This window comes from Oncorhynchus masou, chromosome 15 (genome assembly GCF_036934945.1).
Source record: "Oncorhynchus masou masou isolate Uvic2021 chromosome 15, UVic_Omas_1.1, whole genome shotgun sequence".
In the NCBI taxonomy this organism is placed as follows: domain Eukaryota; kingdom Metazoa; phylum Chordata; class Actinopteri; order Salmoniformes; family Salmonidae; genus Oncorhynchus; species Oncorhynchus masou.
The window spans coordinates 61,859,714-61,875,341 of NC_088226.1; the positions used below are offsets into that span (position 1 = coordinate 61,859,714).

Genomic DNA, 15,628 nt, shown 5'->3' on the forward strand with positions numbered 1-15,628 from the left:
ATGAGAGAGGCCCGTAATTTTCATCATAGGTACACTAACTATGACAGACAAAATGAGAAAAAAATCCAGAAAATCACATTGTATGATTTTAATGAATTTATTTGCAAATTATGGTGGAAAATAAGTATTTGGTCACATACAAACAAGCAAGATTTCTGGCTCTCACAGACCTGTAACAACTTCTTTAAGAGGCTCCTCTGTCCTCCACTCGTTACCTGTATTAATGGCACCTGTTTGAACTTGTTATCAGTATAAAAGACACCTGTCCACAACCTCAAAAAGTCACACTCCAAACTTCACTATGGCCAAGACCAAAGAGCTGTCAAAGGACACCAGAAACAAAATTGTAGACCTGCACCAGGCTGGGAAGAATGAATCTGCAATAGGTAAGCAGCTTGGTTTGAAGAAATCAACTGTGGGAGCAAATATTAGGAAATGGAAGACATACAAGACCACTGATAATCTCCCTCGATCTGGGGCTTCACGCAAGATCTCACCCCGTGGGGTCAAAATGATCACAAGAATGGTGAGCAAAAATCTCAGAACCACACGGGGGGACCTATTGAATGACCTGCAGAGAGCTGGGATCAAAGTAACAAAGCCGACCATCAGTAACACACTACGCCGCCAGGGACTCAAATCCTGCAGTGCCAGACGTGTCCCCCTGCTTAAGCCAGTACATGTCCAGGCCCGTCTGAAGTTTGCTAGAGAGCATTTGGATGATCCAGAAGAAGTTTTGGAGAATGTCATATGGTCAGATGAAACCAAAATAGAACTTTTTGGTAAAAACTCAACTCGTCATGTTTGGAGGACAAAGAATGCTGAGTTGCATCCAAAGAACACCATACCTACTGTGAAGCATGGGGGTGGAAACATCATGCTTTGGGGCTGTTTTTCTGCAAAGGGACCAGGACGACTGAATGGGGCCATGTATCGTGAAATTTTGAGTGAAAACCTCCTTCCATCAGCAAGGGCATTGAAGAGGAAACGTGGCTGGGTCTTTCAGCATGACAATGATCCCAAACACACCGCCCGGGCAACGAAGGAGTGGCTTCGTAAGAAGCATTTCAAGGTCCTGGAGTGGCCTAGCCAGTCTCCAGATCTCAACCCCATTGAAAATCTTTGGAGGGAGTTGAAAGTCCGTGTTGCCCAGCAACAGCCCCAAAACATCACTGCTCTAGAGGATATCTGCATGGAGGAATGGGCCAAAATACCAGCAACAGTGTGTGAAAACCTTGTGAAGACTTACAGAAAATGTTTGACCTCTGTCATTGCCAACAAAGGGTATATAACAAAGTATTGAGATAAACTTTTGTTATTGACCAAATACTTATTTTCCACCATAATTTGCAAATAAATAAATAAAAAAATCCTACAATGTGATTTTCTGGATTTTTTTTTCTCATTTTGTCTGTCATAGTTGAAATGTACCTATGATGAAAATTACAGGCCTCTCATCTTTTCAAGTGGGAGAACTTGCACAATTGGTGGCTGACTAAATACTTTTTTTGCCCCACTGTATATACACACACACACACACACGACATTTGAAATGTCTTTATTCTTTTGGAACTTCTGTGAGTGTAATGTTTACTGTTCATTTTTATTGTTTATTTCATTTTTGTATATTATCTACTGTCCTTGCTTTGGCAACATATGTTTCCCATGCCAATAAAGCACCTTGAATTGAATTGAGAGAGGGAGAAAGAGAGAGGGAGAAAGAGAGAGAGAGTCTGTTCATTTGCACATTTCGGTAATGATTGAATCTCTGACAAACTCCAGGGTCGCCTTATTGGGAGGAGGCTGAGATCATTGTGACCTCTCACAGATACACTGTTTGACCTAACAATGATTAATCTCAGAATAGGAGAAATACAGTGATACAGTGGGTGGGTCTTTTTCTTCTTCATGCTGTGATCTTCATGCAACACCTTCACATACAGACGTAGGATCTTATTTTGAGCCAGTTTGCTACAGCAAGAAAATAATCCTGCAGCAACAGGACATGAAAGTTTTCATGTGGATTATAATTAATGGCCATTTTGTAGGGGTTGATAAGAAATTTGGTAAGGGAAAATCAAGTCTGAAATTTCATTGTGCATCCTACAATCTTCAGAAGCCTTTTCAAAACTTCCAATTCACTACAAGTTAAACATTTCCTACAATGCAGGCAAGTTCTCCGGCAACAGGGTTATCAAATTAAGCTACTATATCTGTACTGTACTGGCATCACAACCCACAGTGATATTGTCCACTGGTTCCCATTCCTATTGTTTTCAATCAAATGAATCAGTTATAGATTTTATCATAGTGTTGTAAGAGTGACAGATATCCACCTATTCTATGTGATTGTATGACAAAAGCTGCTGAAAAAAGTGAACACACACAAGGTGCATGTGTGAGTCCACGTCAAGGTCGATACACTCACGTCAAACAGCTTCTCAATGTACATCTCCTCGTTTACGCGATCTCGCAGAATGTCCTGGTTCTGCCGCACAAACGTGATATAGGTATCAGCCAGGTCCATCCCTGGCTTCTGAGAGCAGAGAGAGAGAGGGAGGAGAAGGGGAGAGATGGAAAAACACAAGGAGGGAGATAGGATTAAACACAGGGAAGTGTAATAGGTAAGTTCAGTTGAGAAAGACAGTATTAGTCCATAACAATTCATCAGAGAAGGTCCATATTCATTGACTTAAGTTTTATTTTCGATGGAAAACATGGACACTGAATTTTAACTGTTGCATGCTAACAAATCCCCTTCTCTTCGAGACATGTAAAAAAGAATAAATAAATACAAAACGCAAAACGCACACCACAATCACTGTCAGAATAACAAGTGGTGGAGCTGTTAACAGCTAAACATTTAGGCAATGTCAAAGCAATCGTTTCGCCAGAGTAGAGAGGCCAGAGGCAGAAAAGAGGGTTAGTCCTCTTCCATTCACACTCTCTGTGTCAGTGGGAGATTACACTGTAATGCTATTGTAATTGCTTTGACATCTTTCACACCCATTTCACAGGGCCTTAGATGGCCCCCAGGGCCCGATGTCCTGCTACAGTTCTGAACACGGCACGCCAACTCCCCTGTGGAAAACAAGGAAACAGAGCTATGTGCCGATTTACAAAAATTGACGCGGAAAACCCCTTCTCCTGATGTTTTTCCAGAGAGACGGAAGAGAGGACTGTGATTACAAACTGTCATTATAGCAACTGAAGAGGAAGGTGGGTAACTAACACACTGGGGTGATAGGCCTTTGTGTGTGTGTGGCCTTCCTTTACCTTAGGTTGAGGTAGTCATTAGAGCTGGGAGCATGTAAACAGGTGCATTGACGTAACGGAGGTGACGTTGCCATAACGGAGGTGACTCTGACATGATGGAAATGACCCTGATGAGTCAGAAGTGGTTGTGACCCTGACTCACTGTCGTGTAATTACTCTAAAAATAACAAATTACAAACTTGGCATAGTCGTCACCCACTGTCTAGGTCACAGTGTGTGACCTTCATAAGAGGTAATTCTAATTAATTTCATGGCCCTACGCTGCTAAGCCATAACCTATGTAAAATAATCACATATTATGAGACAATCAATAAAAACTTAGATCAAACGATGCACAAACACATCTCATTTCAAACCAGGAAAGCATCATATCCTGTATATTTCAAAGAAAGATGTTGTTCACTCATTGCCACATAACTGAACTCATTGTGCTTGACTGAATGGCTCAATGTTAGTTGCCTAGCAGCATAACAGCCATTCTAAAATGTGTTCAAAATAAACTCCGACTCTCATATTTCCCCTCAAAATATTACCTCTATTGTACAAATACTACCGAAATAAACCTGGAACGATGGGTAGAACTTCTTTATAGATCATGCAGCAAAAATATATATTTTTTATCCATGCTGTTCCTAAATGCATAAAATAACACATTAATACAAGTGTAGAAATGTGTTTCTCATAAAGACATTTAATATAAAATTATATAATACAAAGTGACATGAATGTATTCAATCGAAGGTGATATGCAGTTCCCAATAATTCATATGGACGTTTGATGACCTGCACCTCAGTGTCATGGGGTTAAAGTACAGTAAGGGGGACCCTGCTACAGGGATGTAAGGGGGAGGGGGGTGAGCTGTGGGGTTAGGGTCGGGGGGGTGGTGTCTGATGATTGACAGGCCTGTCAGGAAACTGTAATCCAGTGGGTGGAGACTGAATCCACCACTTCCTGAGCTGCAGTGAGTGACTGTATAGATTGGAAAGGTGTGTGTGTGTGTGTTTGTGTGTGTGTGGTGTATTTGTGTGTGTGTGTGGGGTGGTGTGTTTGTGTGTGTGTGTGGGGTGGTGTGTTTGTGTGTGTGTGTGTGTGTGGGGTGGTGTGTTTGTGAATGTATGTCAGGATCATTGGCAATATATCACTGTCCCTGTTGTCACAAGGGCATCAATCCCCCCCCCACCTCCAAGGCAGAGCCCTCTCCATTACTCTCTTTCCCCCACCCTCTTCCCCTCTCTCTCTTCTTCAGTGACAAGGTGACAAAGCAGTATGACAGGGAGGCACAGAAAGAGATGGAGAATGAGATGGAGGCCTGGAGAAAATAAGCTATCAACACAAAGTGTAGAAATGTGTTTCTCATAAAGACATTTAATATAAAATGATATAATACAAAGTGACATGAATGTATTCAATCGAAGGTGACATGCAGTTCCCAATAATTCATATGGACGTTTGATGTCCTGCACCTCAGTGTCATGGGGTTAAAGTACAGTAAGGGGGACCCTGCTACAGGGATGTAAGGGGGAGGGGGGTGAGCTGTGGGGTTAGGGTCAGGGGGGTGGTGTCTGATGATTGACAGGCCTGTCAGGAAACTGTAATCCTGTGGGTGGAGACTGAATCCACCACTTCCTGAGCTGCAGTGAGTGACAGTATGGATTGGACAGGTGTGGGGTGGTGTGTGTGTGCGTGCATGCGTGTGTGTGTAGGGTGGTGTGTGTGTGGGGTGGTGTGTGTGTGTGTGGGGTGGTGTGTGTGTGTGTGTGGGAGGGCGGGGGGTATTTGTGTGTATGTGTGTGTATATGTCAGGATCATTGGCAATATATCACTGTCCCTGTTGTCACAAGGGAATCAATCCCCCCACCACACCACCGCACAACCTTGTTGTGAGGCAGGTCTGGTGAGGACCTGCCTTACAACAGGCCTACAAGCCCTCAGTCCAGCCTCTCTCAGCCTATTGCAGACAGTCTGAGCACTGATGGAGGGATTGTGCATTCCTGGTGTAACTCGGGCAGTTGATGTTGCCATCCTGTACCTGTCCCGTAAGTGTGATGTTCGGATGTACCGATTCTGTGCAGGTGTTGTTACACATGGTCTGCCAATGCAGCTGTCCATTCTGTCTCCATGTAGTGCTGTCTAAGGCGTCTCACACTATGGACATTGCAATTTTTTGCCCTGGCCACATCTGCAGTCCTCATGCCTAAGGCACGTTCACACAGATGAGCAGGGACCCTGGGTATCTTTCTTTGGTGTTTTTAAGTAGAAAGGCCTCTTTAGTGCCCTAAGTTTACATAACTGTGACCTATACTGCCTACCGTCTGTAGGCTTTTAGTGCCTTTTTCAAAGGTATACATTTTTTTAACCTTTACTTAACTAGGCAAGTCAGTTAAGAACAAATTCTTATTTTCAATGACGGCCTAGGAACAGTGGGTTAACTGCCTGTTCAGGGGCAGAATGACAGATTTGTACCTTGTCAGCTTGGGGGTTTGAACACTCTAACCACTAGGCTACCCTGCCGCCCCATAACAACCATTCCACAGGTGCATGTTCATTAATTGCTTATGGTTCATTGGACAAGCATGGGAGACAGTGTTTAAAACCTTTACAATGAAGATCTGTGAAGTTATTTGGATTTTAACGACTTATCTTTGAAAGACAGGGTCCTGAAAAAGGGACTTTTTTTGCTGAGTTTAGATGGAGGCATGGAGGAGATAGAGAAAGAGATGGAGGCATGGAGAAAGAGATAAAGGCATATAGAATGAGATGGAGAAAGAGAGGAAGGCATAGAGAACGATAGAGAAAGAGACGGAGGCATGGACCAGGTTCCAACATAACTACACTCTAGATTGGGGCCAAAACAGAATACACACGGGCCGCCCTCTGTCACGCTCTGCCCTCTTTCAAAGAATGAGCCTCAGTTCTGTACTTGACTTGTAGCCAAACATGCTAGACACACAACCACACACAGAGGCTATTCCAGACTGTCAACAATCTAGTGTGAAATCAAATCATGTCAAAAGGAGGCAGATGGGAAAAAAGGTGTGTGTGGTGGTGGAGTTGGTGGTGGAATTGCCAGAGGTGGTGGTGGAGTTGACTCTACTGATAACTACTTTGAGGAAAAATGTACTTGCTTTGACTGTGATATGTGGTTGTCTCACCTAGCTATCTTAAGATGAATGCAATAACTGTAAGGCTCTCTGGATAAGAGCGTCTGCTAAATGACTAAAATGTAGAAATGTGGTGGTGGTGGTGTAGGTATAGTGGTGTTGGTGTAGTGGTGTTGGTGGTGTTGTAGGTGGTGTAGCGGTGCTGGTGTATGTGGTGTTGGTGTAGTGGTGCTGGTGTATGTGGTGTTGGTGTAGTGGTGTTGTTGGTGTAGTGGTGTAGTGGTGGTGTTGTAGTGGTGGTGGTGGCGTAGTGGTGGTGGTGGCATAGTGGTGGCGGTGGCATAGTAGTGGTGGCGGTGGCATAGTGGTGGTGGTCGTGGCATAGTGGTGGTGGTGGCATAGTGGTGGTGGTGGCATAGTGGTGGTGGTGGCATAGTGGTGGTGGTGGCATAGTGGTGGCATGGTGGTGGTGGTGGCATGGTGGTGGTGGTGGCATGGTGGTGGTGGTGGCATAGTGGTGTAGTGGTGGCATAGTGGTGTAGTGGTGGCATAGTGGTGTAGTGGTGGCATAGTGGTGTAGTGGTGGCATAGTGGTGGCGGTGGCATAGTGGTGGCATAGTGGTGGCGGTGGCATAGTGGTGGCGGTGGCATAGTGGTGGCGGCGGCATAGTGGTGGCGGCGGCATAGTGGTGGCGGCGGCATAGTGGCGGTGGTATAGTGGTGGCATAGTGGTGGCGTGGTGGTGGCGGCGTAGTGGTGGCGGCGGCGTAGTGGTGGCGGCGGCGTAGTGGTGGCGGCGGCGTAGTGGTGGCGGCGGCGTAGTGGTGGCGGTGGCGTAGTGGTGGCGGCGGCGTAGTGGTGGTGGCGGCGTAGTGGTGGTGGTGGCGTAGTGGTGGCATAGTGGTGGTGTAGTGGTGGTGGTGGCATAGTGGTGGTGGTGGTGTAGTGGTGGCATAGTGGTGGTGGTGTAGTGGTGGCATAGTGGTGGTGGTGTAGTGGTGGCATAGTGGTGGTGGTGGCATAGTGGTGGCATAGTGGTGGTGGTGGCATAGTGGTGGTGGTGTAGTGGTGGTGTAGTGGTGGTGTAGGTGGCGTAGTGGTGGTGGTGGCATAGTGGTGGTGGTGGCATAGTGGTGGTGTAGTGGTGGTGTAGTGGCGGTGTAGTGGTGGTGATGTAGTGGTGGTGGTGTAGGCGTAGTGGTGGCATAGTGGTGGTGGCATAGTGGTGGTGGCATAGTGGTGGTGGTGGCATAGTGGTGGTGGTGGTGTAGGTGGTGTAGTGGTGGTGGCATAGTGGTGGTGGTGGCATAGTGGTGGTGGTATAGTGGTGGTGGTGGTGGTGGTGGCATAGTGGTGGTGGTGGCATAGTGGTGGTGGTGGCATAGTGGTGGTGGTGTAGCGGTGGTGTAGTGGTGTAGTGGTGAAGGTGGTGTAGGTGGCGTAGTGGTGGTGGCGGCATAGTGGTGGTGGTGTAGTAGTGGTGGTGGTGGTGGTGGCATAGTGGTGGTGGCATAGTGGTGGTGGTGGTGTAGTGGTGGTGGTGGTGGCGGCATAGTGGTGGTGGTGTGGTGGTGGTAGTGGTGGTGGCGTAGTGGTGGTGTAGTGGTGGTGGTGGTATAGTGGTGGTGTGTGTAGTGGTGGTGTGGTGGCATAGTAGTGGTGGTGGTGGTGTAGTGGTGGTGGCTATCTTAAGATGGTGGATAGTGGTGGTGGTGACATAGTGTGGTGGTGGTGTAGTGGTGGTGTAGTGGTGGTGGTAGCATAGTGGTGGTGGCGGCATATTGGTGGTGGTGGGTGGTGACATAGTGGTGGTGGTGTAGTGGTGGTGTAGTGGTGGTGGTTGTGTAGTGTAGTGTGATGTGGTTGTCATAGTGGTGGTGGTGGCATGAGTGGTGGTGGTGGTGTAGTGGTGGTGGTGGCATAGTGGTGGTGGCATAGTGGTGGTGGTGGCATAGTGGTGTAGGTGGTGTAGTGGTGGTGACAGTGGTGGTGGTGGCATAGTGTGGTGGTGGTATAGTGGTGGTGGTGGCATAGTGGTGGTGGTATAGTGGTGGTGGTGGCATAGTGGTGGTGGTGGCATAGTGGTGGTGGTGTAGTGGTGGTGGTGTAGTGGTGGGTGAAGGTGGTGTAGGTGGCGTAGTGGTGGTGGCGGCATAGTGGTGGTGGTGGTGTAGTGGTGGTGTAGTGGTGGTGGTGGTGTAGTGGTGGTGGTGGTGTAGTGGGTGGCATAGTGGTGGTGGCATAGTGGTGGTGGCATAGTGGTGTGGTGTAGTGGTGGTGGTGTAGTGGTGGTGGTGGCATAGTAGTGGTGGTGGTGGTGGTGGTGTAATAGTGGTGGTGGTGTAATAGTGGTGGTGGTGTAATAGTGGTGGTGGCGGCATAGTGGTGGTGGCGGCATAGTGGTGGTGGTGGTGTAGTGGTGGCATAGTGGTGGTGGTGGTGTAGTGGTGGCATAGTGGTGGTGGTGTAGTGGTGGTGGCATAGTGGTGGTGGTGTAGTGGTGGTAGTGGTGGTGTAGTGGTGGTGTAGTGGTGGTGGTGTAGTAGTGGTGGTGTGGCAGTGGTGGTGGTGGCATAGTGGTGGTGGTGGCATAGTGGTGGTGGTGGTGGTGGTGTAGTGGTGGTGGTGTAGGTGGTGGTGTAGTGGTGGTGGTGGCATAGTGGTGGTGGTGGCATAGTGGTGGTGGTGGTGGTGGTGTAGTGGTGGTGGTGTAGGCGTAGTGGTGGCATAGTGGTGGTGGTGGCATGTGATAGTGGTGGTGGTGTGGTAGTGGTGGTGTAGTGGTGGTGGCGTAGTGGTGGTGGTGGTGGTGGCATAGTGGTGGTGGTGGCATAGTGGTGGTGGCATAGTGGTGGTGGTGTAGTGGTGGTGGCATAGTGGTGGTGGGTGGTGTAGTGGTGGTGGTGGTGGTGGCATAGTGGTGGTGGTGGCATAGTGGTGGTGGTATAGTGGTGGTGGTGGCATAGTGGTGGTGGTGTAGTGGTGTAGTGGTGGTGTAGTGGTGGTGGTGTAGGTGGCATAGTGGTGGTGGTGGCATAGTGGTGGTGGCGTAGTGGTGGTGGTGGTGGTTTAGTGGTGGTGGTGTAGTGGTGGTGGTGTAGGCATAGTGGTGGCATAGTGGTGGTGGCATAGTGGTGGTGGCATAGTGGTGGTGGTGGTGTAGTAGTGGTGGTGTAGTGGTGGTGGTGGTGTAGGTGGCGTAGTGGTGGTGGTGGTGGCGTAGTGGTGGTGTAGTGGTGGTGGTGTAGTGGTGGTGGTTGTGTAGTGTACTTGCTTTGACTGTGATATGTGGTTGTCTCACCTAGCCATCTTAAGATGAATGCAATAACTGTTAGGCTCTCTGGATAAGAGCGTCTGCTAAATGACTAAAATGTAGAAATGTGGTGGTGGTGTAGTGGTGGTGTAGTGGTGGTGGTAGCATAGTGGTGGTGGCGGCATATTGGTGGTGGCGGCATAGTGGTGGTGACGGCATAGTGGTGGTGGTGTAGTGGTGGTGTAGTGGTGGTGGTTGTGTAGTGTACTTGCTTTGACTGTGATATGTGGTTGTCTCACCTAGCTATCTTAAGATGAATGCAATAACTAAGGCTCTCTGGATAAGAGCGTCTGCTAAATGACTAAAATGTAGAAATGTGGTGGTGGTGTAGTGGTGGTGGTGGCATAGTGGTGGTGGCATAGTGGTGGTGGTGGCATAGTGGTGTAGGTGGTGTAGTGGTGGTGACAGTGGTGGTGGTGGCATAGTGGTGAGGGTATAGTGGTGGTGGTATAGTGGTGGTGGTGGCATAGTGGTGGTGGTATAGTGGTGGTGGTGGCATAGTGGTGGTGGTGGCATAGTGGTGGTGGTGTAGTGGTGGTGGTGTAGTGTTGTAGTGGTGAAGGTGGTGTAGGTGGCGTAGTGGTGGTGGCGGCATAGTGGTGGTGGTGGCGTAGTGGTGGTGTGGTGGTGGTGTAGTGGTGGTGGTGGTGTAGGCGTAGTGGTGGCATAGTGGTGGTGGCATAGTGGTGGTGGCATAGTGGTAGTGGTGTAGTGGTGGTGGTGTAGTGGTGGTGGTGGCATAGTAGTGGTGGTGTAATAGTGGTGGTGGTGTAATAGTGGTGGTGGTGTAATAGTGGTGGTGGCGGCATAGTGGTGGTGGCGGCATAGTGGTGGTGGTGGTGTAGTGGTGGCATAGTGGTGGTGGTGGTGTAGTGGTGGCATAGTGGTGGTGGTGTAGTGGTGGTGGCATAGTGGTGGTGGTGTAGTGGTGGTGTAGTGGTGGTGTAGTGGTGGTGTAGTGGTGGTGTAGTGGTGGTGTAGTGGTGGTGTAGTGGTGGTGGTGTAGTTGGCGTAGTGGTGGTGGTGGCATAGTGGTGGTGGTGGCATAGTGGTGGTGGTGGCATAGTGGTGGTGGTGTAGTGGTGGTGTAGTGGTGGTGTAGTGGTGGTGGTGTAGTTGGCGTAGTGGTGGTGGTGGCATAGTGGTGGTGGTGGCATAGTGGTGGTGTAGTGGTGGTGGTGTAGTGGTGGTGGTGTAGGCGTAGTGGTGGCATAGTGGTGGTGGTGGCATAGTGATAGTGGTGGTGGTAGTGGTAGTGGTGGTGTAGTGGTGGTGGCGTAGTGGTGGTGGTGGTGGTGGCATAGTGGTGGTGGTGGCATAGTGGTGGTGGCATAGTGGTGGTGTAGGTGGTGTAGTGGTGGTGGCATAGTGGTGGTGTAGGTGGTGTAGTGGTGGTGGTGTAGTGGTGGCATAGTGGTGGTGGTGGCATAGTGGTGGTGGCATAGTGGTGGTGGTGGCATAGTGGTGGTGGTGTAGTGGTGTAGTGGTGGTGTAGTGGTGGTGGTGTAGGTGGCATAGTGGTGGTGGTGGCATAGTGGTGGTGGCGTAGTGGTGGTGGTGGTGGTTTAGTGGTGGTGGTGTAGTGGTGGTGGTGTAGGCATAGTGGTGGCATAGTGGTGGTGGCATAGTGGTGGTGGCATAGTGGTGGTGGCATAGTGGTGGTGGTGGTGTAGTGGTGGTGGTGGGATAGTGGTGGTGGTGTAATAGTGGTGGTGGTGTAATAGTGGTGGTGGCGGCATAGTGGTGGTGGTGTAGTAGTGGTGGTGTAATAGTGGTGGTGGTGTAGTAGTGGTGGTGTAGTGGTGGTGGTGGTGTAGGTGGCGTAGTGGTGGTGGTGGTGGCGTAGTGGTGGTGTAGTGGTGGTGGTGTAGTGGTGGTGGTGGTGTAGTGGTGGTGGTGGTGTAGGCGTAGTGGTGGCATAGTGGTGGTGGCATAGTGGTGGTGGCATAGCGGTGGTGGCATAGCGGTGGTGGCATAGCGGTGGTGGCATAGCGGTTGTGGAGTAGTGGTGGTGTAGTGGTGTAGTGGTGGTGTAGTGGTGTAGTGGTGGTGGCATAGTGGTGGTGGTGGCATAGTGGTGGTGGTGGCATAGTGGTGGTGGTGTAATAGTGGTGGTGGTGGCGGCAAAGTGGTAGTGGCGGCATAGTGGTGGTGGCGGCATAGTGGTGGTGGCGGCATAGTGGTGGTGGCGGCATAGTGGTGGTGGCGTAGTGGTGGCGTAGTGGTGGTGGCGTAGTGGTGGTGGCGTAGTGGTGGTGGCGTAGTGGTGGTGGCGTAGTGGTGGTGGCGTAGTGGTGGTGGCGTAGTGGTGGTGGCGTAGTGGTGTTGGCGTAGTGGTGGTGGCGTAGTGGTGGTGGCGTAGGTGGTGTGGGGCAGCAATGACTGGTTAACCTGAGGGGGATAAGCGCTGAATGCTGTGGAGAGAGAAAGGAAGAGCGAGAGAGAGAGGGATTGCTGCTAATTATACACTGCTGCCAGTCTGGTTTCCTGCCCCGGATCTGTTTCCCCCAGGTGCAGCTGGTTGTGTGTGTGTGTGTGTGTGTGTGTGTGTGTGTGTGTGTGTGTGTGTGTGTGTGTGTGTGTGTGTGTGTGGGAGGGATCTTAACCTTTCGTGACAAGGACCCAAAAGAGTTTTCTGCTAAATGCCCCAGCGACACAACCCTCCTCCACTCTCCCATCTCTTTAGCTCACCTGTAAGAGGGGCTTAACAGCTTTCGGTTCCCTCCACACAAAAGCGCAAGGTGGTTACATTATAATTTTCAGGTGAAGGGAGGAGGAGAGCAGATTTGGCAGGCTCAGAGCTCTGGGAACCAGTGTCAATGGGACACGTGGGATTCGCTGAGTCAAGGACAGGCGGGAGGGGGAGGTTTGAAGAGAAGGACAAAGGCTTGGCTGGCTTTATCAACAGTCCTACTCATGGATGCTGAAAAGGGTGTCAGAGTGTGCTTGGTTACGATAGAGTGAAACCACCTCTTGCTTTGGGTTAAAAGTTGGATTTGTGGGTCGAAACAGGCCTCCCTAAGCAGAAATGGAACGCTGCCTACTGGTGAGTGGACTGAACCCTTACCACTAGACCACCAGGGCAAATCTTTTGATGGCTTAAGAACAATAGTATGTCACAATGAAGTGGCCTAACCGACCAAGTCATGACACCCTGGCCCTGCTTTCACATTTAGTGAATCAGAGACTTAGCCTTGCAATCCCTGACCAATGGAGAGTCGGCCGAATGTGTCGGTCCAGAGTTTTTTTTATTTTAAATTTTACCTTTATTTTACTAGGCAAGTCAGTTAAGAATACATTCTTATATTCAATGAATGAATAATTCCAGCACCCAAACAGTGTACTGTGCACTCGCACCATTCGATGAATGGAAAGAGACATCTGTTACAAAACACTAAAAAGTGTAATGACATTCTGTAATCGTCATTGGGTCTACACTTTTAGCTTTTTTGTAGTAAGAAAAGCTGGGACACCTGAAAAGGGGCTGAGATACGAGACTGTCCCGGGATGACAAGTGCAGCCACACACAAAAAATATTTACCACTCAGTACAAATGGCATTTTAAACAAATAGGAGAATTATTAAATTAGAATTATTTCAAGTCACCCCCCCAAAGTTTGACTTTGTTGCATTTAGGGGGTCTGAGATCCCCCCTGGGCCCCCTGTAATTCAGGATGTGTCACTGCGTCTCTCTTTGGGTAATTAGAGGGCTTCCTCATCGCTGCATTTGCCATCTTTCTGTCGGCTGATTGAGCTCCTGCTTCCTGCCATGGTGCTGTCGCTCAATAGTGTTGATGCGGCATGTAGTGACCGCCCATGACCGACACCTTGGCAAATCGCTCAAAAAAAACGTTTTCATTAGCCAACGGTGCCAATAATTAGTCCTGCACGCCATCACAACCTCAAATACTCTGACACAACGGTGCTTCAAGGCAAAATGTTAAAATATTTCACCCACATTTAACATCAGAATCTGATGATAAACATCTAACAAATATGATCTTTGCTCAATGCCAGCTTTCCTCAGAAAGCTTTTATTTTTGAGACAGAAATATGTGTGTGTGCAAACAAACGTGTTCATATGAGCAAGTAAGACTGTTAGAAATGAAGGAGAAATAATACTCACAGGCACATCCACATACTTGGCAGCTGCTTTCACCTTTGAGGCAAAGGAAAGATACAAAAAAAGTTCAACTGAGCAGATTCGGTTACAACAAATAACATGTTGCTTTTCTAAGGACTGAACGCAAAGGGACCGCATTCTCTGGAGTGGAACAGAAAAGCTTACCGTGAAAGACAGGATAGAAGAAAAGAATGTCCCTTCGTCATATCTGGAGAGTTTGGAGAGAACACCGTCTAAAACTCCAGCAAACTGCCAGGGGAAACAAGAAAATCAGACATGTTAGTTGCCATTTGTAAAAAGGGGGTGGGGGGGGGTAATGAATGTACTGCCTGAATGACTTTCTTCTCTTCACATTTTTTAGTGTATGCTTTCCGCTCTTCTTTTGGTTATTACATATTCTAATCATATTTTGCATAGAATATGAGGACAATTAACAGGTGTGATATAACTGGGTTATATCACACCTTAGTGAAATAGAACTAAGAAAGTGTTTCTTAATAAAATCGGCATTGGATTTGAGGTGGAGAAGAGCTGAAATATACAGTATCTATATGCAGGGTTGCAAAGGGAGGGTATATTACTGGAAACCAGTAAACTACCAGGTATCTTTCAAGGATTTTATGAAATCTATCACAATACATCTAGTGGCCCTTTTAGATACTCCAGAGAATCACAGATGTCTGTAAAATAATCTCTTGCCCTCACTATAAACCAGCAATTTAGTGAATACCATTGGTGTTTTATATGAGGGTTTCAGCATGAAATATACTTTTATATATATATATACACTTTTATATATATATATATATATATATATATATATATATATATATATATATATATATATATATATATATATATATATATATATATATATATATATACACTTATATATATATATATATATATATATATATATATATATATATATATATATATATATATATATATATATATATATATATATATATATATATACATACATACACACTTATATATATATATATATATATATATATATTATATATATATATATATATATATATATATATATTTTTTTTTTTTTTTAATTTCTGTACAAACCTTTATTTGTATTACTATGTCAATGTGTATTTGTTGTTAATGTTTTAACGCCAAACTGGTGGCATTTGTGAAAAAAGTACATTTTTGAAGAGAGAATTGAAAATAATGCAATTGTTGATCAGATGCTTTTTTTTCATTAATTAGGCTATTTTCTATTGAACCATATCTACTAGAAACTCATGGACAATATGGACACAAATATGATAAATTAATACTATATAAAACAAATATATAATAATGTTATTCAAGTTTAAATTACCAACAGTTAAGATAGATTTTCAGTTTATACTCCAAAATGACTGAAGACTCCAGTAATTTGGTAAATTACTGGTAGCTTTGCAACACTATGCAGTATGTAGTCATTGGGTCTGTGGAGGATGTGCAGTAACATACCTTTGTGACCATGGAGGAAATCATGTCTTTAAACGCATCATCGATCAGGACATCGATTTTCGAATGGTACTGTTGCTGAGGAGGGGGTAGGGAGACAAACAAACAGTTTTAAGATCTATGATGAGGGAGATAAGGTAAAAATTATTCCTTCATTTTGGCATGCACGAACGGGCACGCACGCACGCACACACACACACACACACACACACACTCTCTCTCTCTCTACCCTGACTCCATACCCAAAACATTCAGCAGAGAAAATCTTCCCATGTAGCACCGGTGAGTTAAGCAGCTAATAGGGCCATTATGTGGCTGAATGGCATTCCCGCTCTCATTGG

At 47.1% G+C, this 15,628-nt stretch overlaps 1 protein-coding gene across 3 annotated transcripts in view; it reads right to left on the reverse strand.

Annotated features, from left to right (window-relative positions):
* cadps2 (Ca++-dependent secretion activator 2) overlaps positions 1 to 15,628 on the reverse strand; it is a 281,294-nt gene that overhangs the window by 33,487 nt on the left and 232,179 nt on the right. For all 3 annotated transcript variants that reach the window (XM_064989950.1, XM_064989949.1, XM_064989951.1), the window contains 4 exons: positions 15,291 to 15,365; positions 13,980 to 14,063; positions 13,818 to 13,850; positions 2,429 to 2,536 (listed from right to left, as the gene is read on the reverse strand). In XM_064989950.1, the coding sequence (XP_064846022.1) occupies positions 2,429 to 2,536; positions 13,818 to 13,850; positions 13,980 to 14,063; positions 15,291 to 15,365 (300 nt within the window). The remainder of the gene's footprint in view (positions 1 to 2,428; positions 2,537 to 13,817; positions 13,851 to 13,979; positions 14,064 to 15,290; positions 15,366 to 15,628) is intronic.